This window comes from Mesocricetus auratus, unplaced genomic scaffold, assembly GCF_017639785.1.
Source record: "Mesocricetus auratus isolate SY011 unplaced genomic scaffold, BCM_Maur_2.0 Super-Scaffold_100001, whole genome shotgun sequence".
In the NCBI taxonomy this organism is placed as follows: Eukaryota; Metazoa; Chordata; class Mammalia; order Rodentia; family Cricetidae; genus Mesocricetus; species Mesocricetus auratus.
The window spans coordinates 16,412,389-16,435,394 of record NW_024429187.1 but is presented as its reverse complement, the minus strand read 5'-3'; the positions used below and the strand labels follow the sequence as shown (position 1 = coordinate 16,435,394).

The 23,006-nt window shown below is 44.8% G+C and overlaps 1 protein-coding gene across 1 annotated transcript in view; it reads left to right on the top strand.

The window, feature by feature from the left end:
* Positions 1 to 23,006, top strand: part of Tmtc1 (transmembrane O-mannosyltransferase targeting cadherins 1) — a 227,211-nt gene that overhangs the window by 160,394 nt on the left and 43,811 nt on the right. Inside the window, exon 12 of the mRNA XM_005072945.4 lies at positions 10,221 to 10,364. Within this exon, the coding sequence (XP_005073002.3) occupies positions 10,221 to 10,364 (144 nt within the window). The remainder of the gene's footprint in view (positions 1 to 10,220; positions 10,365 to 23,006) is intronic.

Below are 23,006 nucleotides of genomic sequence, written 5' to 3'. Positions count from 1 at the left end.
GGCAATAGCCTTTTTTTGGGAGGATTGTTTGAGGCTTCCTGATCAATAGCTCATAGGGAGATGTCTTAGTTATTTTTTCTATTGTTGTGCTAGAATACAATGACCAGGGATAACTTATACAAGAAACAGTTTTAGAGTTCTTACCGTTTCAGAGAGGGAGTTCATGACCGGCATGCACAGAGCGTATCAGCAGGCAGGTGGGCATGGCCCTGACACAGTAGCTGAGAACTTACACCTTGATCCTCAAACACAAGGCAGAGAGAAAAAGACTAACAGGGAATGGATGGGCTCTTGAAACCTGGAGGCTCACTCCAGTGACTTACCTCCTCCAATAATGTCACACCTCCTAACCCTTCCCTTACCAGCTAGGACCTAGCATTGGAATGCACGAGCCTGTGGGGGCCATTCCCACTCCAGACACCAAGGAAGGATCCCACAGTGGACCAGCCTCTTTTCCACTGGATAACTAAGATTTCTCCTTACAAAAGAAATCTCCAGTGCGATGGCTGATTTCCACTGTTGACTGGTTTTAAGAAACACCTAGGCCATTGATGAGGCACACCGCCGAGTGTGTTTGTGAGGGTGTTTCCAAGGAGGGAAGACCTACTCTGAGGGTAGCTAGCACCGCTGGGGTCTTCAACTGAGTGAAACAGGAAAGGGAGGTGGCTGGACACCAGCATTATTATCCTTTGGGGTAACTACAAGTAAGCAGCCTCCTTTCCCCCAGGTTTTATCACAGGTACAAGAAAGGAAACTGATACATCCATCCGCTATTTGATTGGCTGACGCACGGGAAGGAATCGAACTAAATCTACTGCAGTTTGCTCAGTGTGTAGACTTGTCAGGAGAACAAAGCTCATTGATGCAGTTCTTTGTGTTCCCCCCTACGCAGGATGACTGGAATTCTACAGGGAGATCCCGTTAGATTGGGATAAATGTCTGTGGGAAAACGAACTAATAGAGGAAGGAGTATTGATGAAACACAGGCGTCATTAGAGTCTGAGGAAACCTGGGCTAATTAACCACTTCTCTTGATGCCTCCAGTCTGCCAGCGTTAGCTCCTTGTAATTCCTTTTAAATGCTGTTTATAAGCCGATGGAGTTCAGTCTTTAAAAGTCGAGAGTCTGTGTTTCTAGAACTTCCTTTACAGTCTGTGCTGAGGGAACATTCCAAACGTCTTTCTCATGACCACGACACCATCTGCCCTGTGTCTCTGGAAAAAAATTAAAGTCCCAGTATTACTAGCCAGGTTTAGCCAAGAGGAGATGGTTTCTTTGGCTGGTATGGCGTTTTTATCTGTGAAATTCTAAAGGCCTTTCCAGTATCACAAGAAAGGATTTGAAATTGTTTTGTTTTTTCCTGTTGATGAACCAAGAGGAAATTACATCTTTAACTTACATATACATGCACAAACATGCACATACATACACACGCACACATCTCAAATACACACATGCATATATGTATGCAAATGCACATCTGTATGTGTTTTTTATTGTGTCTCATATTGACAAAGTTTAAATAATTAATCTTACTTTATTTAGGAAAATACTGAATTTTAGTGGAACTGTGGCCAACTGAGTTTCAAAATGGAAGTGTTATTATTTATCTTCAGGAAAGCTATGCGCTCTCCAGCTGTCTTTTTTTTCCTACCCTTGTCTCACTTTCCTTTAGCTAGCTGAGCTGAGGCTTCCCAGGATGTAGACTCCAGGGCCGAGGTTTGCAGGCAGGAAACCCATCCAGTTGACTCTCATAAACACAGGAAGGAAGCAGACAGCAGGATGGACAAGGGCGTGGGGATGCAGTGGATGGCATCAGGCTCACTGACTCTGAGCACTTCTGCAGCAGGGCTGACCCCTCAGAGCTGCCACGAGCAGACATCAGTCTAGACATTCTCCTCGGCAGCTGGGCACTACACCCCAGGTGTCTGGTGGAGAGGCGGTGGGCCTTGGTAGCGCCACATCCTAGCAGTACCCACAAAACTGAAGGCGCATACCCAACAGCACACCCTGCTTCTTCACGGGAGCGCTAGCCCTTACCCCCAAATGTCTGGGATCTGAATGTTCGGAGTTCATAGCATTCATCAGAGTGGAGTTTTGACTTTGTGTTGATGAGGACGGTGTTGCCACCTACTTCAAAGAGATGCCAGATCTCATTGTTATTCCTGTAGCCGACTTAAAGTCATGTTCAAACAATTCATCAGACAGCATTCAGAAACAGAGTCTAACCATAGTCACCCCCCCTGCTGTTCCACCTGTCACCTAGACCATGCAGCACAGGCTGACCTTGAACTTGGAACAATCCTTCTGCCTTAGCCATGAAATTATAGCTGCCTTAGTGGTGGTCCTGTTGCTATGAAGGGACACATTGACCTAGGCAACTTTATAAAAGAAAGCATTTTATTGGGAATTTGTTTAAAATTTCAAAAGATTAGTCCATTATCATCTCAGTAGGGAGCATGGTAGCATTCTGGTAGGTGTGGCCCTGGAGCTGAGGGCTTTACATCCTGATCTACAAGCAGCAGAGAGGGAGGGAGGGAGGGAGGAGGAGAGAGAGAGAGAGAGAGAGAGAGAGAGAGAGAGAGAGAGAGAGATTGAGCCTGACATGGGTTTTTGAAACCTAAAAGCCCACCCCATCAAGGACACACCTCCTCCACCAAGGACACACCTCCTAATACTAGTAAGCATTCAAATACATGAGCCTGTAGAGGCCATTCTTATTCAAATCACCACATTTCATTCTCATAGGCTGTTACCTATATCATAATACAAAAAGCATTCAATCCACCTTTAAAGGTTTCATAGTTTTTGGCAGTCTTAGCATTGTTCAAAAGTCCAAAGCTCTTCTGAGACTTAAGGCAGACTCTTAACTGTAACCCCCTGTAAAATCAAAACAAAAACACATATCACATACTTCCAACATACAGTGGCACAGGATGTACATTACTATTCCAAAAGGGAGGAAAGGGAGCATAGTGAAGAAATACTGGACCAAAGCAAGACAAAAAAAAAAAAAAAAAAAAAAAAAAAAAACCAGCTGGCAAACTCCTGAAGAGTGCTTTGACATTAGACATAGAATACAGAGTTTGATCTCCAACTCCTTTCAGCTTTGTTGACTACATCACACCTCTCTCTCTCGGGCTGGTTCCAAGCCCAGTCTGCAGCTCTCCTTGGGCAAGTATCCCAGGACTCTGGCATCTCCAGTATCTTGGGGTCTCCAAGGCAATCCATGCTTCACTTTCACAGCTTCACGCGATGGCCTGACACCCCTGACACATGCCTGCCCCCAGTAGCTTTTCTTAGCCATGGTATCAAGCTCTACAACCTCTTTCTTGTATCCTTGACTGAAGCCTAGAACTGTGTGGCTGAAGCTGCCAAGTTCTGCTGCTTTTGGGACTGGAACGTGGCCTCCTCATTCAATTATACCTGCATCAGCTTTCAAGCTTTTCTTTAATTCCTTTTTGCAAGTTGGAAGCTTACCTGGATGGGGTCCTGCACCGAGGTCACCACTCCCTCTGTTCTGTCTAGCATCAGGCCTTTCTTTAAACTCTGTGTGTCCTTGAGCACTAAACTTGTCTCCAACATTACATTTCCATGCTCTCCTTTTTGCCTCAAGCTGTACACTCTACACTTGGTGTTTTTCCTTGTCCCTTCTCTTACCATGGATCTGCATAAAACTTACCACTAATAATGTGACAGTCAGCACTAGACTGTCTTTAAATCTCCTCTGCCAAAGCCCTTAATCCAAAACTCTTCAATTTAGCCTCAGACAGATTTTTAGGGCTAGAGCAAAAATCACCGTATTCTTTGCCAAAATATCACCAGGATGGTCTTTAGGCCACTTTAATATTCTTCCCCTCTGAAGCCTCTGGAACTGGGCCCCTGCATTCCACATTGCCCTCCTCACAACTCTCTTCCATGCTCCTTCTAGGATGGCCCAGTAAGCCCCACTCAAAGTGTATAACTGCTTCTCTATTCCACATTCTGCCAGCAAGCAGCATTGTAAGGCATGTCACAGCAATGTCCTAGTCCCTGGTACCAACTTCTGTTTTTCTCATTGTTCTATCACCAAGGCAATTCTTATAAAAGAAAGCGTTCAATTCAGGGCTTGCTTACAGTTTCGGGGTATAGTGGGGAGCATGGTGGCATGCAGGTGAGTATGGCCCTGGAGGTGAGAGCATTATGTCCTGATCTACAGGGTCTCTAGGCTACTTACTAATATTCTTCAGGGAGGGAAAAAGGCGAGAGAGAGAGAGAGAGAGAGAGAGAGAGAGAGAGAGAGAGAGAGAGAGAGAGAGAGAGAGAGAGAGAGAGACTGGGACTGGCATGGGCTTTTCAAACTGCAAAGCACATCTCCATCAAGTCCACACCTCCGTAGGGCCAAACATACATCCTGACAAACTTGCTGCTTACATATCCCCCACCTATGTATGATCAAGGGCATCCTGTGCAGTTGGGGCAATCAACCTTGTTTACAGAAGTTAAAACATGTGGCTTGTTATCCTATACGGACAACAGCCCCCAGCATTACCGGAAGTTGTCTGTCCTTGGGCAAGTGGGCCTTACAGGTTAGAGGAATTTTGGCTTTTAGATCTCTCAAGCACAGTGATTAAAACCTAAAACATAAAGCCCACAACATCTTTCTTTCTCTCCCCGCTCTTGCCCCTTCCTCAGGCCCAGTGCCCACCATCACTGTCCCTCCTTGTGAATCTCCAATGTGTAGAATACCTTGAGGAACAAGGAGCTCCCAGTCGTATATGTGTTCCACGTGCTTCCTGACACTCACCGTTTCCACTTTGACTGTCTGTTTCCTACTTACTGGAAGCAAGGGCAGGTTACAGGTCCTCGACAGAGGACGTGGCCCATTGCAGGGAGAAAGCCTGCGTGATGACGACAATGCATAACATCTCAGGCACAGGACACTTAGTGAGTGGTAACTGGTGAGTGGTGATTCTCGGAGAGCTGTGGGCAATGAGGGCAGAATAGCTCATCCTGGTTACAGGGATGATCTAGGTATTGCCAGATACTCCTCAGCCTACCTACCTACTTCCAAGTGCATGCCAAAGATGATCCCCAGTGGTCAAGACTGATGTTCAGAATGCCCTTCCCACCTCCATGTTCTCTTTCACGAAGAATTGTTGGTTAGAAATGTAAGCATATCTTCCTGCCCACTGTTATCTCTAGGTTAACTCACCAGCCAGTATGCGTTCATGCTAAGAAATGTCATTACAGCAAAGACCCAGGAGCACACGAACCTGTCACTCAGAAGGTGCACAGGACTCGGGATGACCTCCTGACCTTGGTCGTGGCTTTAAAATTGGTCTAGAATTGCATTTGGCGCAGAGCAAGCAGGAAAAGCTTTGGGAAATGCTGCTAGGCCTGTGAAGATCAATTACTCCTACTGTGAGGAATTGACAGTTCTCAAGATGGTAATGGCTCCTTAGCCTGAGTACTGAGAAGACACAGCACAGGGAGAACAGGTGGATAGGAGCTGCTTTAAGGGTTTGTTCACTGGGCTGGCGATGGAGAAAGAATAGGTATTTTTTTGACTGATGGGAGCAATTCAAAGGCCCCTAGAGGCAACAAAGAGGATGAGCGGTGTGTGAGTTTGTGCATGTGTGTTCACCTGTGCAGGTGCATTCTCCTCCCCTTGTTTTTTCTAGACAGTCTCTCACTGAGCATAGAGGTCACCCACCGTATCCACTAGGCAGCCAGTAAGCCTTAGGAACCCACCTGTTTCTGCTCCCCCAAAGAACGAGTCTACAGATATGTACAACCATGTCCAGCTTTTGCACGAGTATTGGGGAACCCCAACTCATACAGGCATGCCTGTGTGACAGGGACTTTACCCACTACCTCCCCAGTCTGAGGGTGATTTTTCTGATGCGAGGGAAGGAGAGCCCTAGCCTGGCATGTGATCACCAGAGAGTCCTGCGTCTGGCCTCAAAGTACAGTTGTGATGATGGATGTTTTCATGTCCATTATCTCGTTCACATGGAAAGTTTATAAAAGCAGCTAGCTCGCACATGTGCACGCACACACGCGCACACACACACACCCCTAGCATCATGCAGCTGACCTCTGTCCCCAGTATTTTCCCCATGGACCAGTTTCCTGTCCACTCTGCCACTTGATCCAAAGTTCGTCACCCTCCAAACCTTCCCTATTGAAAAGAGCAGAGAAAGTGTTAGTTCAGTACATTTCCCAGCCGCTAGAAGTGAAATCTCTGGAATCAGGACAATACAGCCATTATAAGTGACTCACTTCCGGAGGGTTTTGAGAAAATGTTTTTAACTCCGCAGAGCCTTGGCCAAATCCCTGGGTGGAGTCCCCTCCACAGCAGTGCTGGGGTCACCGAGGTGAAAGAAGTGAGGGGTCATGTTTAGTCCCTACGGCTTTCCTGCAGGGATCAGGAACCCGGTGCCAAAAAAAAAAAGGGACAGAGCAGGTGAAGTGCTGGCAGTCACTTCAGGCCATCAAAGACACAAACCAGGAAGATCACCAGTGTCACCCAGGGCCAGTTAGTGACAGGATGATTGAACCGGTGGCACAGAAGGAACCAAGCACTTGAAATATGCGGAATTAGCAATCTATCAACGTCTGAAGAGAAGTTAAGTCTGAGTACATTTGCAGAGATACGTTTTTCCCAGTCATGTTTGCCTTTGTGGCATTTTTTTTTCTCAACAGGAAACAGAAAACAACCAACCAACCTTAGAGTAGTGAACCTCAAATAAATTAATGTGTGGCATGAAAATCAGACACTTGATTATAGGTGTGTGTGCTCTGGAAGGGAGCTGCAAACTATAACCATAAATCAGTGTTATTTGAACAAAAAATTACTGGAAAGGTACTGAAAGGGTGAAAACATATATGGCATTCTTATTTTAAAATACGCGAGTGAAACAAAATATAAGCCCAAACTTCAGTCCCAAACAGCTATGTCTGTGGGCCTTCGCAGACAGGGGTGGAAAGATGGCACAGTAGGCAGGAGCTCTTCATGAGCAAGCGGGATGACCTGAGGAGTTCAGATCCCAGCACCCACGTCAGAAGCCAAGTGTGACTGCCTACGCCTGTAACCCAAGCACCACCGTACCAGTGGAGACTGGATCAGCGGGGCTCCCCGACCGTCAACCTAGCCGCAGTTTCGTTAAGAGACCCTGCCTCAAAGAAATAAGACAGAGACTGACAGAGCAGGACACTAAGCATCCTCCACATGTGCACACACACACACACACACACTCACCTTACAAACAGTGACTCATAAAGCAGGAGCTCACTACTTAGAGGCTACTGAGTGTTACTGACTCTAGCTAGCTCCCATATAATCTATGCCTGTCAAAGAGGTATTGTATAAACTAAGGACACCGAGTTGTGGTGGAAGGGAAGGTTTTCATTATAAACATGAGGGAGACAGCCAGAGCCATCCAGAAGTGTCCAGAGCAGGAAGAAGTAGCAGACGGAACATGGCCAGCAGAATGGGCTTGGTCGTGCGAAGAGAGAGAGAGGAAGAGCAAGAGAGGAAGACAAAGAGAACGAGGGCAAAGGGAACTGAGGAGGAGGGGGCTAAGCCAAAACAGTCAGGTTATAAGGGAGTCAGAAGCTAGGGAAGGGAAGCCCATGCGTTGGAGCGGTGTAGGGTAGGGGATGGGGTGAGAAGGGGTGAGAAGAGCTGAGCGTGTCAACCCCGCCCGTCGAGAATAAGGCCACTACCACAATTTAAAGCCATGTTTGAAACAAGCTTTTTATTAAATACTGGTCGGTTCGATGGACTTTCCAACCAGGTCCATCTCTGGGTTTCCAGAAAATGGCCCCAAGTCACGGTTTGCAGGGGCTGATAAAGGCAAAACCGGTAATTCCAATCAGGGATAAGCATACATCCTGACTCCCTCCCTGCCTGTGAACCTCACCCCCACATGTGATCAAGCACATCAGGTGCAGATGGGTCAAATGACCTTGTTTAAGGGAGTGAAAACATGTGGTTTGTGGTGTCCCCTGAGCAGCCTCCAGCATTTCAAGCAAGTACCTGTCCTTAAGCAGGTCAGAGGCTTTCTTGTTTCATGGATCTCTTAGGCACAATAATTAAAATGTAACTTTTGTTCTCACAGATGCCAGCATGGACTCACGTTGTTTTAATCTAAGTTACTCTATTTGCCATGAAGACTCAGGACTCAGATACTGGGGTGAAAAAAATCTGCTAGATCAGAGACGCCGAGAAGCAACCATTTTTAATCTTCCTTATAAGCCTCCATACTCTCTATGACTATATCTTGTCAACTAGTCCCTGGCTCGGCCCCCAGTCCAACGTTAACTTTATCAACACAGTCTCGGAGAGTCACCGTGGGAACAAATATCCCGCAACGGACTTGGTAGCAGATACTCGTGATGCTGGGAGGGCCTGGTGGCCAGCATGTGCTTGGTGTGCTAGTAGTGCCACAGATAGCATTTGTGTGGGATTCCTTCTGGACCTGGCAGTGATGATGGTTTTAAGACAGTGGGCGATGCTTGGGAGTAAATAAGCGTCTCTGTAGCCAGCATTTTTACATGTGGCATTGATTTCCCTTCGCCCTCTGAGAACTGGTTCATATATTAGGTCATCATTTAAGCAAACTGCTCATAAGAAATAATAAAAAATATTCTGAATAGAAGCTTCAGCTCATAGCAATTCATTTATTTGCTGAGGGTCAAGAGACTGGTGTATTATTTGTGGAAACAAAGGGATTGACAGGAATAATTTGCCTTTTTAACACCTAAGAGGACAAGTGTTTTTGGGATGATGGGGGGGGGACAGACAGACAGACAGAGACAAGCGCTTTAGTTTATTTTTCCCAGCCTCCTTTTTCCTCGATGGTAAAATGCTATACAGGGAATTTTTAAATATGGTGATGTATGAGAAAATGCTTCAAAATGCTGTTTGCATTAGCATATACTGGGGCAAGCATTGCCTTGGCTCTTCTGCATTACAGGCCAGCTCTATGGGTAAGTGACAGGTAGAGCAAGCCTTCTAGCCTGCTAAGTACGTCCACTCCAGACTGGTCAGGAAGGGCTGACTCTGTGGTGGTTCTACCACATTGAATGAAAGACTGAATGACCCCTCCCTCCCTTAATGTGATAATGTAGTTTGCTGATACATACCCTACCCTGCTTTTTATTTTGTTTGAATTTTAGTAAGGCTGGCTTTTACGTCATTGCATGGTAGGTTTTTTGTTTTTTGTTTTGTCTGAACTGTTTTTAAGCTCTCAGCATTTTAAGAACTGTATCGAGTGGAATGAAAGTGAGTGAGATTGGGGGAAGAGGCTCAAGATCAAGTGTTTCGTTTTCATGAGGAGACATGTGACTTCCACCCTTTCCTGGCTGAGGCAGCCTTATCAGGTTCTGATCCGGAGATATTTGAAAAGATTCCTTGTAAACGGAGGCTTTTCTGTGTCCTGCCCATTCCAGCCGCTGCTTATAAAATAACCACTCCGAGGCTTCATATTACTTATAATTGTTTGGCTGATGGCTCAGGCTTATTACTAGCTAGCTCTTACATATAAATTAAATTATTCTATGTATTGCCACATAGCCGTGGCCTTACCTCATTTTCTACATGTCTTACTTCCTCGGTGGCAGGCTGGCATCCCCTTGGCCCCCCACCCGCTTTCTCCCTGTACATATTCAGTTTGGCTTTCCTGCTTTCAGTTTGGCTTTCCTGCTTTCAGTTTGGCTTTCCTGCTTTCAGTTTGGCTTTCCTGCCTAGCTATACCCTGCCCTGCCATAGGCCAAATCAGCTTTATTCATCAACCAATGAAAGCAACGCACATTCACAGCACACAGAAGGACCTCCCACATCAATCCCTCCCTGGGGGACCCCACACCGACAATAAGCACTGAACAAGGAAACTGGTAGCTGTGTGACCTCGGCAGAAAGTTCCCACCCAGGGCAGGGAAGATTCCTTGGCAGAGGAATATAGTCAGCTTCTGAGGGACTAACATGTGTTTACTCTTACAGATTTACATTCTACTTACTCTTGCTGCAGTGTTGGGGTTTATTTCCTTACTCCTCTGAGTCTAAAGGTCTCGCTCTCTGCTCTATCTGTTTAGATGTCTTCAGCTGCAAAAGCACTTTGCCCTTAGCTCTAACACAGGCATCCCATAACAAGGAAACGCTCAGGGTCCGTTCGGTCTGTGGCACTCTTGGAGTGCCAGTTCAGAAGTCCAAGTTTAACATTTTGTTTTTTCCAGGCTGTACCCACGCCACGCAAGCGCACTCAACAACCTCGGGACGCTCACAAAGGACACGGCGGAGGCAAAGATGTACTACCAGAGGGCTCTGCAGCTCCACCCCCAGCACAACCGTGCACTCTTCAACCTGGGGAATCTCCTGAAGTAAGTAGGGTGGCTCCTGCCAGCTGGAGGGTGGCCCGGAGAGTGCCGGAGACCCTGGTTTCATGGCGCTACTGATGTCTCCTCCTACCGATGAATAGTTTTCACACCTTCGACGCCATTAATTCTGTATCTCTCAGGTGTGTTTCTGGCATCAGTCCGTTGCTTGTTGCCGGGAACTGAGAAGGGTTGCGTAGCCAAGAAAACGTAGGATGTGCAGTGTTACAAAGAGAGCTACAGAGAGCTTTCCTATGCCCCAGGTCTCTTGTGAATCTTTCTGAAGGACTCCATGGTGTACAGCCGTTCCAAGGCTGATACTCCACAGTATACGTCCAAAACAGCAGTGTTCTCTAAGGGTGAAATGAAGGGCCTCACCAGGAATCACACTCAGCTTGGATTAAGGAAAAAAGCAAAAGCAGAAACAAAGCCAGGCTTGTTTGGAGTTAGAAATTCTCAGGAGGGGGCCCGCAAATGTGGCTCAGGGGTTAAGAGCAAGCAGTGCTCTTGCAGAGGGACCAGGGCTCAGTCCCCAGCACCCATTTTGGGGAATTCGTAACTGCCCGTAACTCCAGGTCCAGGGAATCCGATGACCTCTTCTGGACTCCACAGGCACCCACACATGTGTGAACATACTCACACAGACACATGCACACAAACAGAAATAAACCTTAAAAGATAAAATGGTAACAGATCAAAAGGCACGAGAAGGGTGAGTTCTAGTTACTGAGACTGCTGGCTAGCTGCAGGCATCACATTTACTTCACTTTAGAACCTCTGTGAACACTGTGACTGTGTGTGAAGTTGTAAGGACTCGGGTCTGAACGTCACTGGAGTGTCTATGTGTGCTTTGTTCATGGATCAGATGAGTGGGTAGAAAATCCCACAGATATCTCCTTAGAGATATCTGGTTTCTATAGCATGCATTTCAGAGATCTTTTCAATAAGTGTTTTGTTGCTGTTGTTGTTTTTCTAAGAAGTCAAGCTGAATGGCTGGCTGCAGAGTGAGAGTCCTCGTAAGGGATGCTGTGCCCAGGGTCCTGTGCTCAGACTGTACAGCATGACTCTGTGGCAGGGGTTCTGTCCCCTTTCCTCCTGCTGGGGACCAAGCTGACAATGTTAACCCCAGCCCTTCTTCCATCCATCAGCCTGTCTTCACTGGCTTCTTCAATGGTTACATCTGAGTTAAAAACCTTAGGAAAGAGTGCTTTAGAACGTAGTTATGACTGCCTTGCAGTGAGAGAGGCTCCTGACTTACCAGCGTAAGGCTTTCCCCTGCTTAGTACAATCAGTTATCACCCAGATCTATAGTGTGGCTTTACACCTGTGTAAGAATGGGACAGACTCTGGGGGCTGATGGGGGGGGGCATCCTTCTCCTATTGGTTGATGAATAAAACACTGTTTGACCAATGGAGGCAGAAAGATAGGCGGGACTGGGAGGCGAGGAGAATGCTGGGAAGAGAAGAGAGAGAGGCGGAGGAGACACAATGTAGAGACCGGGAGGAGAGGACACGCCAGGCATTCTCTGGTAAGATAAGGTCATATAGAAATATATAGATTAGTAGTTATGGGTTAATAATTAAGAGAGAGATAGCCAGTAAGAAGCCCTAGCCATTGGCCAACAGTTTTACAATTAATGTAGCATCCGTGTGTTTATTTGGGGCTAATCGGCTGCGGGACCAGGGGGGACAGAAACCGCCATCTTCAGGGGGTCTTTCATTTTTCATGGTGCTCTTCCAGTGAGACTTCAGTGTGAGTAGGGAAGGGGAAACGGGGACCCTAAGACATGCCAGGAATAAGGAGAAGCAGTCTCAGTGTGAGTCTCAGAATCCAGTGGATGAAATCATGTTAATAGCTAACATCCGTGTAGTACTTTCTAACCAACAAGTGATATGCACAATATTCTTGTAACACATGTGTGCCTGTATATAGCTGCACTACGGAATTCTTAAAACAACCTGTACTAGGAGGTATCACCATCTTCACCTCCTTTCACAGGTAAGGGACCCAAGGCTCCTCCAAGAGCTATGTGACCCTGACTGACCTAGGCTTGTGACTGACCCAGGATTGAACTGTCTGCCTTTTGACTGCTTGTCTTGTTTGCTTTATATTCCTGTTTGTCCTAAATAGTTCACCAGCCCCCAGGTTGTATAACATTAAGCTGTGTAAGAGCTTGTCTTGGCCTTGTATAGACTTCCTAATAGTCTTTCTGAAGGAAACAGTCCAGTTTGTTTTCATCATGCAGAGGTTGCTTGCTGAGTGACAAAGGAAGATGATGCAGAAAACTGCAGGGCTACTCTGCATTTAAATGGCTCTGAGCTAACCTCTGCTTCCCCTAATGGGCGTCTGAGCCAGTAGTAATGAGTAGAAATCAAGAAAAGGGTAAGAATGTTGCAAATGTGGGGTGAAGTGTGGGGATCCACTGTTTCTTCATCTACGCCCTAATTGCCTCTGGAGTCAGCTTTTGAGTTGTTGGAGTTTGCTTTATAAAACCATGACTCTTTCTGTAGAGTAGATCGTAATGCTCACTCTTTGTATATGAGCAGCTCAGGTCTGACCATTCCTAAGAGGCATTTACTCACCATTCCTATTTAATAAACGAGGACACTAAAGTTTGGACTAGAGAAACCTCAGTCCCTTTAACCTAGCAGACCTAACCACCGCCTCCTAGTGACCCCAATGGAAAGTGCTGGCCAGCTGTGAAACGGCCATCAGCTGCCTGGCAGGAGCTGTGTGAGAGCTGTGTATGCAATGTCAGGAAGTCATTTTAAAACATGTAAAAATGAGCTTTAATTGTATCTTTAATTAAACTCTAATCTGTCTAAATTATTATTTTAGTACAAGATTAATATTTTACAATGGCTTAAATTTTTAGCATAAAACATTGAAGATATGAATGAGATGGCATGCGTCCTTATGCCAAATCCGTTAAATCTAATACATATTTGATGCTCACAGCCCGTCTCAGCGGAGTTATACTTCACATGTGTGATAACCACACGTGGGGATGTTTTCTCTCTTGACCAGCACTGACTTTTTACTAATAGCCTGGACTTTGAAGGAATCACAGGTCCTTTGTCCAGGCCTGAAAGTCTGAAAATGAGATGCTTCTCTGTAGTGCCAGCCAGCTCATTGCAAGCTGCTCAGATTCTTGGAATCATGTGACCCCTGCTTCAGGCATAGACTCTAAGGGTCATCCACCTGTATGTGGTCTCATTCTAGCCATTGCTTGCGACTTTGAAGCTTCTCTGTTGTCTGTTCAGCACATTGTGGTAGAAGATTGAGAAGGAGCAGCCCCCTTCATATTGATCAATAATGGCTTCTCTTGGGACCTAAAATATCAAAAAGTAAAAAATAAAGAAAAGCAAGAAGCAAGAAAAGCTTGTGATTTTTTTTTATGGGCAAACATTGCAGAAGTCCCCAGTGTGTCAAGAGGCACAACAGAGTGTTTAAAAATCAGGGTATGGGGAGACATTTATGTGGATACAAGATTAAAATAGAACAATTTAGTTTGTTACTAAAATGAAAAGTGAAGAAATGTCAGGGGTCCTGTCATACCCCTGCTACAACAAGCTGCCACTCCTGTTAGAGGGTGTGGGTGTCCAAAGTATTCCTGTGAATCTGGTGATAACAGTGACAGAGTATACCAGAATGTCCAGCAATGGAACTGTGTGATAAACTGTGTGATAGATAGCAATGTGTGTTTTAAGACGTGGAAACATGATTATTATCTTATAATAAATTTAAATGTTTGGTACATACTTCCTCATAGCATCTTCATTGGCCACACAATGTGTTTATGAAAGGACATCTGTATGCCCACAAGATGGTAGATCTCTACTTCTCGGCTTTGGTCTCTTTTGAGACAGAGTTTCACTCTGTAGCTTAGCCTGGCCTTAAACTCATGACAGTCCTCCAGTTTCAGCCTCCCGGGTACTGGGTTTTCAGTCACAAACTCTTACTTTTTGACTTCAGCACAAAATACCAGTTTAGTGGGTAAAGGTGCACTTTCCCTGGCTGTACCCTTGTGGACAGCATGTCAGCTATGTGTGGTGATATATTATTTATCATTTATTAATGCTTGCCTGAGGATTCAGAAAGCAAAGTCAGCCGCAAGCCATAGAATCTAGGCACACACCTTTTAATCCCAGCAGCCAGAAGCTAGGAGGTGGTGGTACACACCTTTAATCCTAGGACTCAGGGTTAAGAGGTAGACCGATCTCTGTGAGTCTAATGGCACCCAGATCTACACAAGATTGATCCAGTCCTAAAGAGAAACAGCTCACACAAAAGTGACCTCAGCACCTGGGATCACACGCCTTTAATCCCAGCACTAGAGGGGTATAAAAGACAGGAGCAGGGTCTTCAGTGGTCATTATTGGGCATTCATTCTCCAGCCACATTGAGGATAGGAAGACATTGAAGTCTCAGGATTCTCCAGCCATGCTGAGCAGAGGTTACAGTCTGAGATTTGTAAAGCCAGGATGGCCTTTCAGTCTGAGGTAGAGTAAGAGCTAGTGACCGGTTGCTTTGCCTTTCTGATCTTTAACTTGAAGCTTGAACCCCAGCATCAACCTCTGTGTCTTCTATTTGCCATGCAACAGCTATGGGTGGACATGTTCTGGTTCTACCGTTTGGCCTGAAACCCTCCACTCCCTGTCATAGTTACCTATTTGTGGTTAGGTTGCTTCTAGCTTTATTTATCTCTCGTCCTAATCCATTATGCCTTTCCCGTCTCATCTTAGCCTAACTCACGCCTGTCTCTCCAGCTTCCAAAGCCCAGCTCAGCATCTCATGATGCCATCTGCATCGTCATCTCTGCTCTTCATAGTATTCTCTGTACTCTCCCAGCATCACTGTCTTGAGCACCAGGCAGTGCTTTTCACTGTCCCACAACCTCTGTTGCCATCAGTAGTGAACTTCAGTGTCTATGCCAGTTCCCCGGGTTCTGTTCATTCTTCTCTGTCCTGCACTTGGGTTCATCCTTCTCTCCAAGGCTGTCAACCTTATATGCTTGGGTTCATCCTTCTCTCCAAGGCTGTCCATCACCTGCACTTGGGTTCATCCTTCTCTTTCAGGCTGTCCATGTCCTGCGCTTGGGTTCATCCTTCTCTCCAAGCTGTCCATGTCCTGTGCTTGGGTACTTTCCAACATGGCTGTGCCACCAACTTTGTAGTGTGCAGACATTTCCATTCTATAGTTCCTGGATTCTGACCTTTGACTTTTGGCCTCTTACCTCTGCTTGCTAACCTTTCCTTTCCCCCACTCTCTTCACTCCTCTTGACCTTCGTGAATTGTCATCTTGTAACCCTTCTCTGTGTCTCTTTCCAGACCTCCTGTGCTGAGCACAGTTCTCCCCTTACACCGCCTTACTGCTGGTCTGTTCACAACTTTGTTAGCTTCCCTCTACTAAATACGTCGTATGACATTATTTTGCTCCTTTATTCCAATACCTGGTCTTCTTCATCCTCTCTAAGGACCTGGGAGCACTCCTGCCCTTTGCATTGGCACAGAGTCCAAACGTCTCAGCACTCAGGGTTCCCTCCCCCTCGCCACTCATATCCACTCCTCTGTCCTCAGTAAACCCAGACCCAGCTACTACTGACCAGTTGTCAGCGTGTGAAAGACGCCTGCCAGACGACATTGACCGAGGCCCTCAGCACAGCTTAAAGTTAAAACTGTTCTAGGACACTGAAAAATGTCCCATTTCCCCTCTCCTCCTCTCACAGTGTCTGTCCCAATAGGCTGATCTGATAAATGAGAGTACGTGCTGCAACCCTGTAACTGAGGACACAGCACACTGTTACAGTACTTCTGTGAGCATTGCCCCCACAACTATGCACACGCGCATGCACACACACACACACACACACACACACACACACACACACACACACACACACACACCACGATTCCTGCTGGTCTTAAGTCCGTAGTGGATTTCTCTGCTGTGATAAACACAGTCCAGGCCAGAGCAGAGTTCCACAGGAAGCAGTCTTTTTTTTTTTAATTTTTTTTATTTTCCATTTTAAATTTAAATAAGAAACAAGGTTGCTTCACAAGTCAGTTCGAGGTCCCTCTCCCTTTCCCTCCCCTCCTCCCGTGTCCTCCCCCCATCCCCCCCCCCCGTTATCCCCTCATTCCCCCAGGGAGGGTGAGGCCCTCCATGGGGGTGTCCATAGTCTGTCATTTCATATAGGGCAGGGCCTAGACCCTTCCCCAAGAGTTCAGGGTGAGAGTGCACCTCATATTGTTCTATGGGAGTCCAGAGTCCGTGTGTATACTTGGGATGGGTACTGATCTGCTGTCCAAGGCTCAATAGATTACCTAGGCCTCCTCACTGACACCCAGATTCAGGGGGTCTTGATCAGTCCCATGCTGGATTCCCAGGCTGATGCCTGGGATTCAAGAGTTAACCTTTGTCTGGTCAGCTGTTTCTGGGGGTTAAACCAGCCCAGTCTTAATCCCTTTGATCATCAGTCCTCCCTCTCTGATACTGGCTTTCTTGAGTTCAGCTCAGTACTTAACCAGCCAGTAAATGAAGTTTCTGTTTCCCAGACTCTCTGGCCATAGGATTGTAGGCTGGCACTCCCCAGATCTATGTCTAAAATCCATATATGAGAGAGTACATGCCATGTTTCTCTTTTTGTGACTGGGTTACCTCACTCAGGATGGTTTCTTCTAGTGTCCTCCATTTGCCTGAGAATCTCATGATTCCATTATTTTTTTCTGCTGAATAGTACTCCATTGTGTAGATGTACCACATTTTCTCTATCCACTCTTCGGGTGAGGGACATCTAGGTTGCTTCCAAGTTCTGGCTATTACAAATAAAGCTGCTATGAACATAGTGGAACAGACATCTTTGTTATATGAATGGGCATCTTTTGGATATATGCCTAAGAGTGGAGTTGCTGGGTCTTGTGGTAGGTTTATTCCCATTTTTCTGAGGAATCTCCATACTGCTTTCCAAAGTGGCTGAACCAGTTGGCACTCCCACCAGCAATGGAGGAGTGTCCCCCTTTCACCACATCCTCTCCAGCATAAATTGTCATTGGTGTTTTTGATTTTAGCCATTCTGACAGGAGTGAGATGGTATCTCAGAGTTGCTTTGATTTGCATTTCCCGGATGGCTAAGGATGTTGAGCACTTTCTCAAGTGCCTCTCAGCCATTTTAGACTCCTCTATTGAAAACTCTCTATTTAGTTCTGCAGCCCACTTCTTAATTGGGTCCTTTGCTGTTTTGGAGACTTGCTTCTTGAGTTCTTTGTAAATTTTGGAGATCAACCCTCTGTCAGATGTGGGACTAGTGAATATTTTTCCCATTCTGTGGGCTGCCTTTTTGTCTTGCTGACTGTGTCCTTTGCCTTACAGAAGCTTCTCAGTTTCAGTAGGTCCCATTTATTAATTGTTGATCTCACTGTCTGTGCTACTGGTGTTATGTTCAGGAAGCTGTCTCCTGTACCAATTCGTTCAAGGGTACCACCCACTTTCTCTTCTAAGAGGTTCAGTGTGGCTGGATTTATGTTGAGGTCTTTGATCCATTTGGACTTAAGTTTTGTGCATGGCGATAAACATGGATCGATCCGCATTCTTCTACATGCCAGTCTCCAATTATGCCAGCACCATTTGTTGAAGATACTTTCTTTATTCCATTGTATATTTTTAGCTTCTTTGTCAAAGATCAGATGTTCGTACGTGTGTGGGTTAATACCCGGATTTTCAATTCGATTCCATTGGTCTGCCTGTCTATTTTTGTGTCAATACCAAGCTGTTTTCAGGACTATAGCTCTATAATAGAGCTTGAGGTCAGGGATAGTGATGCCTCCGGACGTTGCCTTGTTGAACAGGGTTGTTTTGGCTATCCTGGGTCTTTTGTTTTTCCATACAAAATTGATTATTGTTCTTTCAAGGTCTGTGAAGAATTGTGCTGGGATTTTAATGGGGATAGCATTGAATCTGTAGATTGCTTTTGGCAGGATTGCCATTTTTACTACATTGATCCTACCTATCCAAGAGCATGGGAGATCTTTCCATTTTCTGAGGGCTTCTTTAATTTCTTTCTTTAAAGATTCAAAGTTCTTACGATACAGGTCTTTCACTTGTTTGGTTAGCGTTACCCCAAGGTATTTTATGTTGTTTGTGGCAATTGTAAAGGGTGATGTTTCTCTGATTTCTCTTTCAGCCCTTTTATCATCTGTATATAGTAGGGCTACTGACTTTCTTGAGTTGATCTTGTAACCTGCCACTTTGCTGAAGGTGTTAATCAGCTGTAAGAGTTCCCTGGTAGAGTTCTTTGGGTCATTGATGTAAACTATCATATCGTCTGCAAACAGTGAAAGTTTGACTTCTTCCTTCCCAATTTGTATCCCCTTGATCCCCCTTTGTTGTCGTATGGCAATAGCTAGAACTTCAAGTACCATGTTGAAAAGGTATGGAGAGAGTGGACAGCCTTGTTTTGTTCCTGATTTTAGAGGAATTGTGTTGAGTTTCTGTCCATTTAGTTTGATGTTGGCTGTTGGTTTACTGTATATGGCTTTTATTATGTTTAAGTATGTCCCTGTTATCCCAGATCTCTCCAAGACCTTTATCATGAAGGGGTGTTGGATTTTGTCAAAGGCTTTTTCTGCATCTAGTGAGATGATCATGTGATTTTTGTTTTTCAGCTTGTTTATATGGTGGATTACGTTGATGGATTTTCGTATGTTAAACCATCCCTGCATCCCTGGGATGAAACCTACTTGATCGTGGTGAATGATTGTTTTGATGTGTTCTTGGATCCGATTTGCCAGTATTTTATTGAGTATTTTTGCATCAATGTTCATGAGGGATATTGGTCTGAAGTTCTCTTTCTTGGTTGTATCTTTGTGTGGCTTGGGGATCAAGGTTATTGAAGCCTCATAGAAAGAGTTTGGCAAAGACCCTTCTGCTTCTATTGTGTGGAACACTTTGAGAAGAATTGGTATAAGCTGTTCTTTGAATTTGTGGTAGAATTCTGCACTGAGGCCATCTGGACCTGGACTTTTTTTGGTTGGGAGACTTTTGATGACAGCTTCTATTTCCATAGGGGTTATAGGTCTATTTAAATTGCTTATCTGTTCTTGATTTAGTTTTGGCAAATGATAGCTGTCCAGGAAGTCATCCATTTCCTTTAAATTTTCGAATTTTGTGGAGTACAGGTTTTCAAAGTATGACCTAATGATTCTCTGGATTTCCTCAGAGTCTGTTGTTATGTCCCCCTTTTCATTTCTGATTTTGTTAATTTGCGTGTTCACTCTCTGCTGTTTGGTAAGTTTGGACAAAGGTTTGTCTATCTTGTTGATTTTCTCAAAGAACCAACTCTTCGTTGCATTGATTCTTTGTATTGTTTTCCTGGTTTCTACTTTGTTGATTTCAGCCCTCAATTTGATTATTTCCTGGCGTCTACTCCTCCTGGGGGAGTTTGCTTCTTTGTGTTCTAGAGCTTTTAGCTGTGATGTTAATTCTCTGGTATAACTGTTTTCCTGTTTCTTCATGTGAGCACTTAGTGCTATGAACTTCCCTGTAGCACTGCTTTCAAAGTGTCCCATAGGTTTGGGTATGTTGTGTCTTCATTCTCATTGAATTCGAGGAAGTCTTTAATTTCTTTTTTTATTTCCTCTTTGACCCAGGGATGGTGCAGTTGAGCATTATTCAGTTTCCATGAGTTTGTAGGTTTTCTGCAATTTGTGTTGTTGTTGAATTCTAATTTTAAGGCATGGTGGTCTGATAAGATGCATGGAGTTATTCCAATGTTTTTGTAGCTGCTGAGGTTTGATATGTTGCCAAGTATGTGGTCGATTTTTGAGAAGGTTCCATGTGGTGTTGAGAAGAAGGTATATTCTTTTTTATGTGGATGAAATGTTCTATAGATATCTGTTAATCCCAGTTGGGTCATTACTTCTATTAGACCCTTTGCTTCTTTGTTGAGTTTCTGTCTGGTATTCTTGTCTAGTGGTGAGAGTGGTGTGTTGAAATCTCCCACTATAACTGTGTGGGGCTTTAGATGAGATTTAAGTTCTAATAATGTTTCTTTAACGAATGTGGATGCTTTTGTATTGGGGGCATAGATGTTCAGGATAGACACTTCATCTTGGTGGGTTTCACCTGTGATGAGTATGTAATGACCTCCTTCATCTCTTTTGATTGATTTTATTTTAAAGTCTAGGTTGTTAGATATTAGGATTGCTACCCCTGCTTGTTTCTTGGGTCCATTTGATTGAAAAATTTTTTCCCAACCTTTAACTCTCAAGTAATGTCTGTCTTTGAGGGTGAGGTGTGTTTCTTGTATGCAGCAGAAGGAAGGGTTCTGTCTTCGAATCCATTCTGCTAGTCTGTGTCTTTTTATGGGTGAGTTAAGGCCGTTAATATTGAGGGATATTAATGACCATTGATTGCTCATCCTTCTTCGATTTGCGATGGTTGTTGTTGGTGGAATTATGGGTGGAATTTCACCCCTTTGTTCTTTTGGCTGTTGGTAGAGAGGGATTCTCTAATGCTTATGTTTTTCTGGTTGTAGTTAGCTTCCTTGGGTTGGAGTTTTCCTTCCAAAATTTTCTGTAGGGCTGGGTTAGTGGACACATATTGGTTGAATCTAGTTTTGTCATGGAATATCTTGTTTTCTCCGTCTATAGTGATTGAGAGCTTTGCCGGGTATAGTAGTCTGGGCTGGCATCCATGGTCTCTTAGTGTAGGTAGAATATCTATCCAGGACCTTCTAGCTTTCAGAGTTTCCATGGAGAAATCAGGTGTAATTCTGATAGGTCTGCCTTTATATGTTACTTGACCTTTTTCCTTAGCTGCTCTTAATATTCTTTCTTTATTCTGTATGTTTGGGGTCTTGATTATTATGTGGCAAGGGGATTTTTTTGTGGTCCACTCTATTTGGTGTTCTGTAGGCTTCTTGTACCTTCATTGGCATGTCTTTCTTAAGGTTGGGAAAGTTTTCTTCTATGATTTTGTTGAATATGCCTTCTGCCCCTTTGAGGTGGATTTCTTCTCCTTCTTCTATACCTATTATTCTTAGGTTTGGTCTTTTCATGGTGTCCCATAATTCCTGGATGTTTTGTGTTAAGGATTTGTTGGATTTAAGGTTTTCTTTGGTTGATAAATCCATTTCTCTTAATGTATCTTCAACACTTGAGATTCTCTCTTCCATCTCTTCTATTCTGTTGGTAATGCTTGTATTGGTAGTGCCTGACTGTTTGTCCAGCTTTTCTATTTTCTGCCTTTCTTCATATTGTGTTTTTTTTAGTGTCTCTATTTCAATTTTCAACCCTTGCAGCGTTTGCATTGCTTCTTGCAATTTTCTGTTTATCTGTTCGTCCATTTGTTGCCTTTTATGAATTTTTTGGTTTGTTCTTTCTTCCATTTCTTGCATTTTTTGGTTTGCTTTTTGTTCCATTTCTTGGATTTTGTGCTTTGTTTCTTCTTCCATTTCCTGCCTTTTTTGGTTTGTTTCTTCCTCCATTTTTTTCATTTTTTGCTTTGTTTTTTCTACCATTTCTTGCATTTTTTGCTTTGTTTCTTCTTCCATTTCCTGCCTTTTTTGGTATGTTTCTTCTTCTAATTCTTGCATTTTTTGCTTTGCTTTTTCTTCCATTTCTTGCATTTTTTGCTTCATTTCTTCTTCCATTTCGTGCCTTTTTTGGTTTGTTTTTTCTTCCAATTCTTGCATTTTTTGGTTTGTTTTTTCTTCCATTTCTTGCATTTTTTGGTTTGTTTTTTCTTCCATTTCTTTGAGGGATTTTCCAATATCCTCTTTTAGTGCCTCTATCATTTTCATGAAAGTGCTTTTAAGGTCGTTCTCTTCTGCTTCCTTCACGTTAGAATATTGGGGTCTTGCTGGTGTGGAGTCTCTAGAATCTGGCGGTGTCATATTTGTTTTTCTGTTGCTGACTCTGTTTTTGTATTGTCTCTTTCCCATCTCTTCTTCTAGTGGGTGCAGAAAGAGCCCCTTCCTGGTCTGGGGACCAGAGTTCCCTTTGGGTGGGTGCTAGTAAGTCCGGTAATCTGGTGGTTCTTCTATACCTTGTCCAAATGCTGGTCCGTGGGTGGAGAAGAAGAACAGGAATCTGGGGCGCTTAGCCTCCTACCTGGTCCCCTGGACCCTATGCTGGGTCCTGTTGTACCTGATCCGGAACAGCTACTCCCCTGGTCTCCCTGGCTCCTCTAGTTTCCTGGTCTCTTTGGTGGGAGAGAAGATCTGGAGTCTGGGGTGCTTGGCTCCCGCCGGGATTGGGAGCTCTGTGCAGTTCCCAGGCGATCTGCAGGCTCTGGAACACAGGCCGGGAAGCTGGCCTGTTTACCTGATGCTCCCACAGGGATTGGGAGCTCTGTGCAGTTCCCAGGCAATCTGCAGGCTCTGGAACACAGGCCGGGAAGCAGGCCTGTTTACCTGATGATGCCAGAGGGAAGCAGTCTTAAAGGAGCCTGGGGCTTTGTTTACATTCTCTGGGAGGATTGTCATCCACTTTCCCCGTGCAGATATCTCCAGGAGAAGTTAGTGCTCCAGGCCAGACTGCCTTGTCAAGTACAAGAGTTTCAAGAATCTCTCCTGAGTGCCTTTGTAGTTGAGATCCTGAGGGAGGAGGCTTAAGGAAGGAACGGTCCAGTTAAAAGCTAATGATAG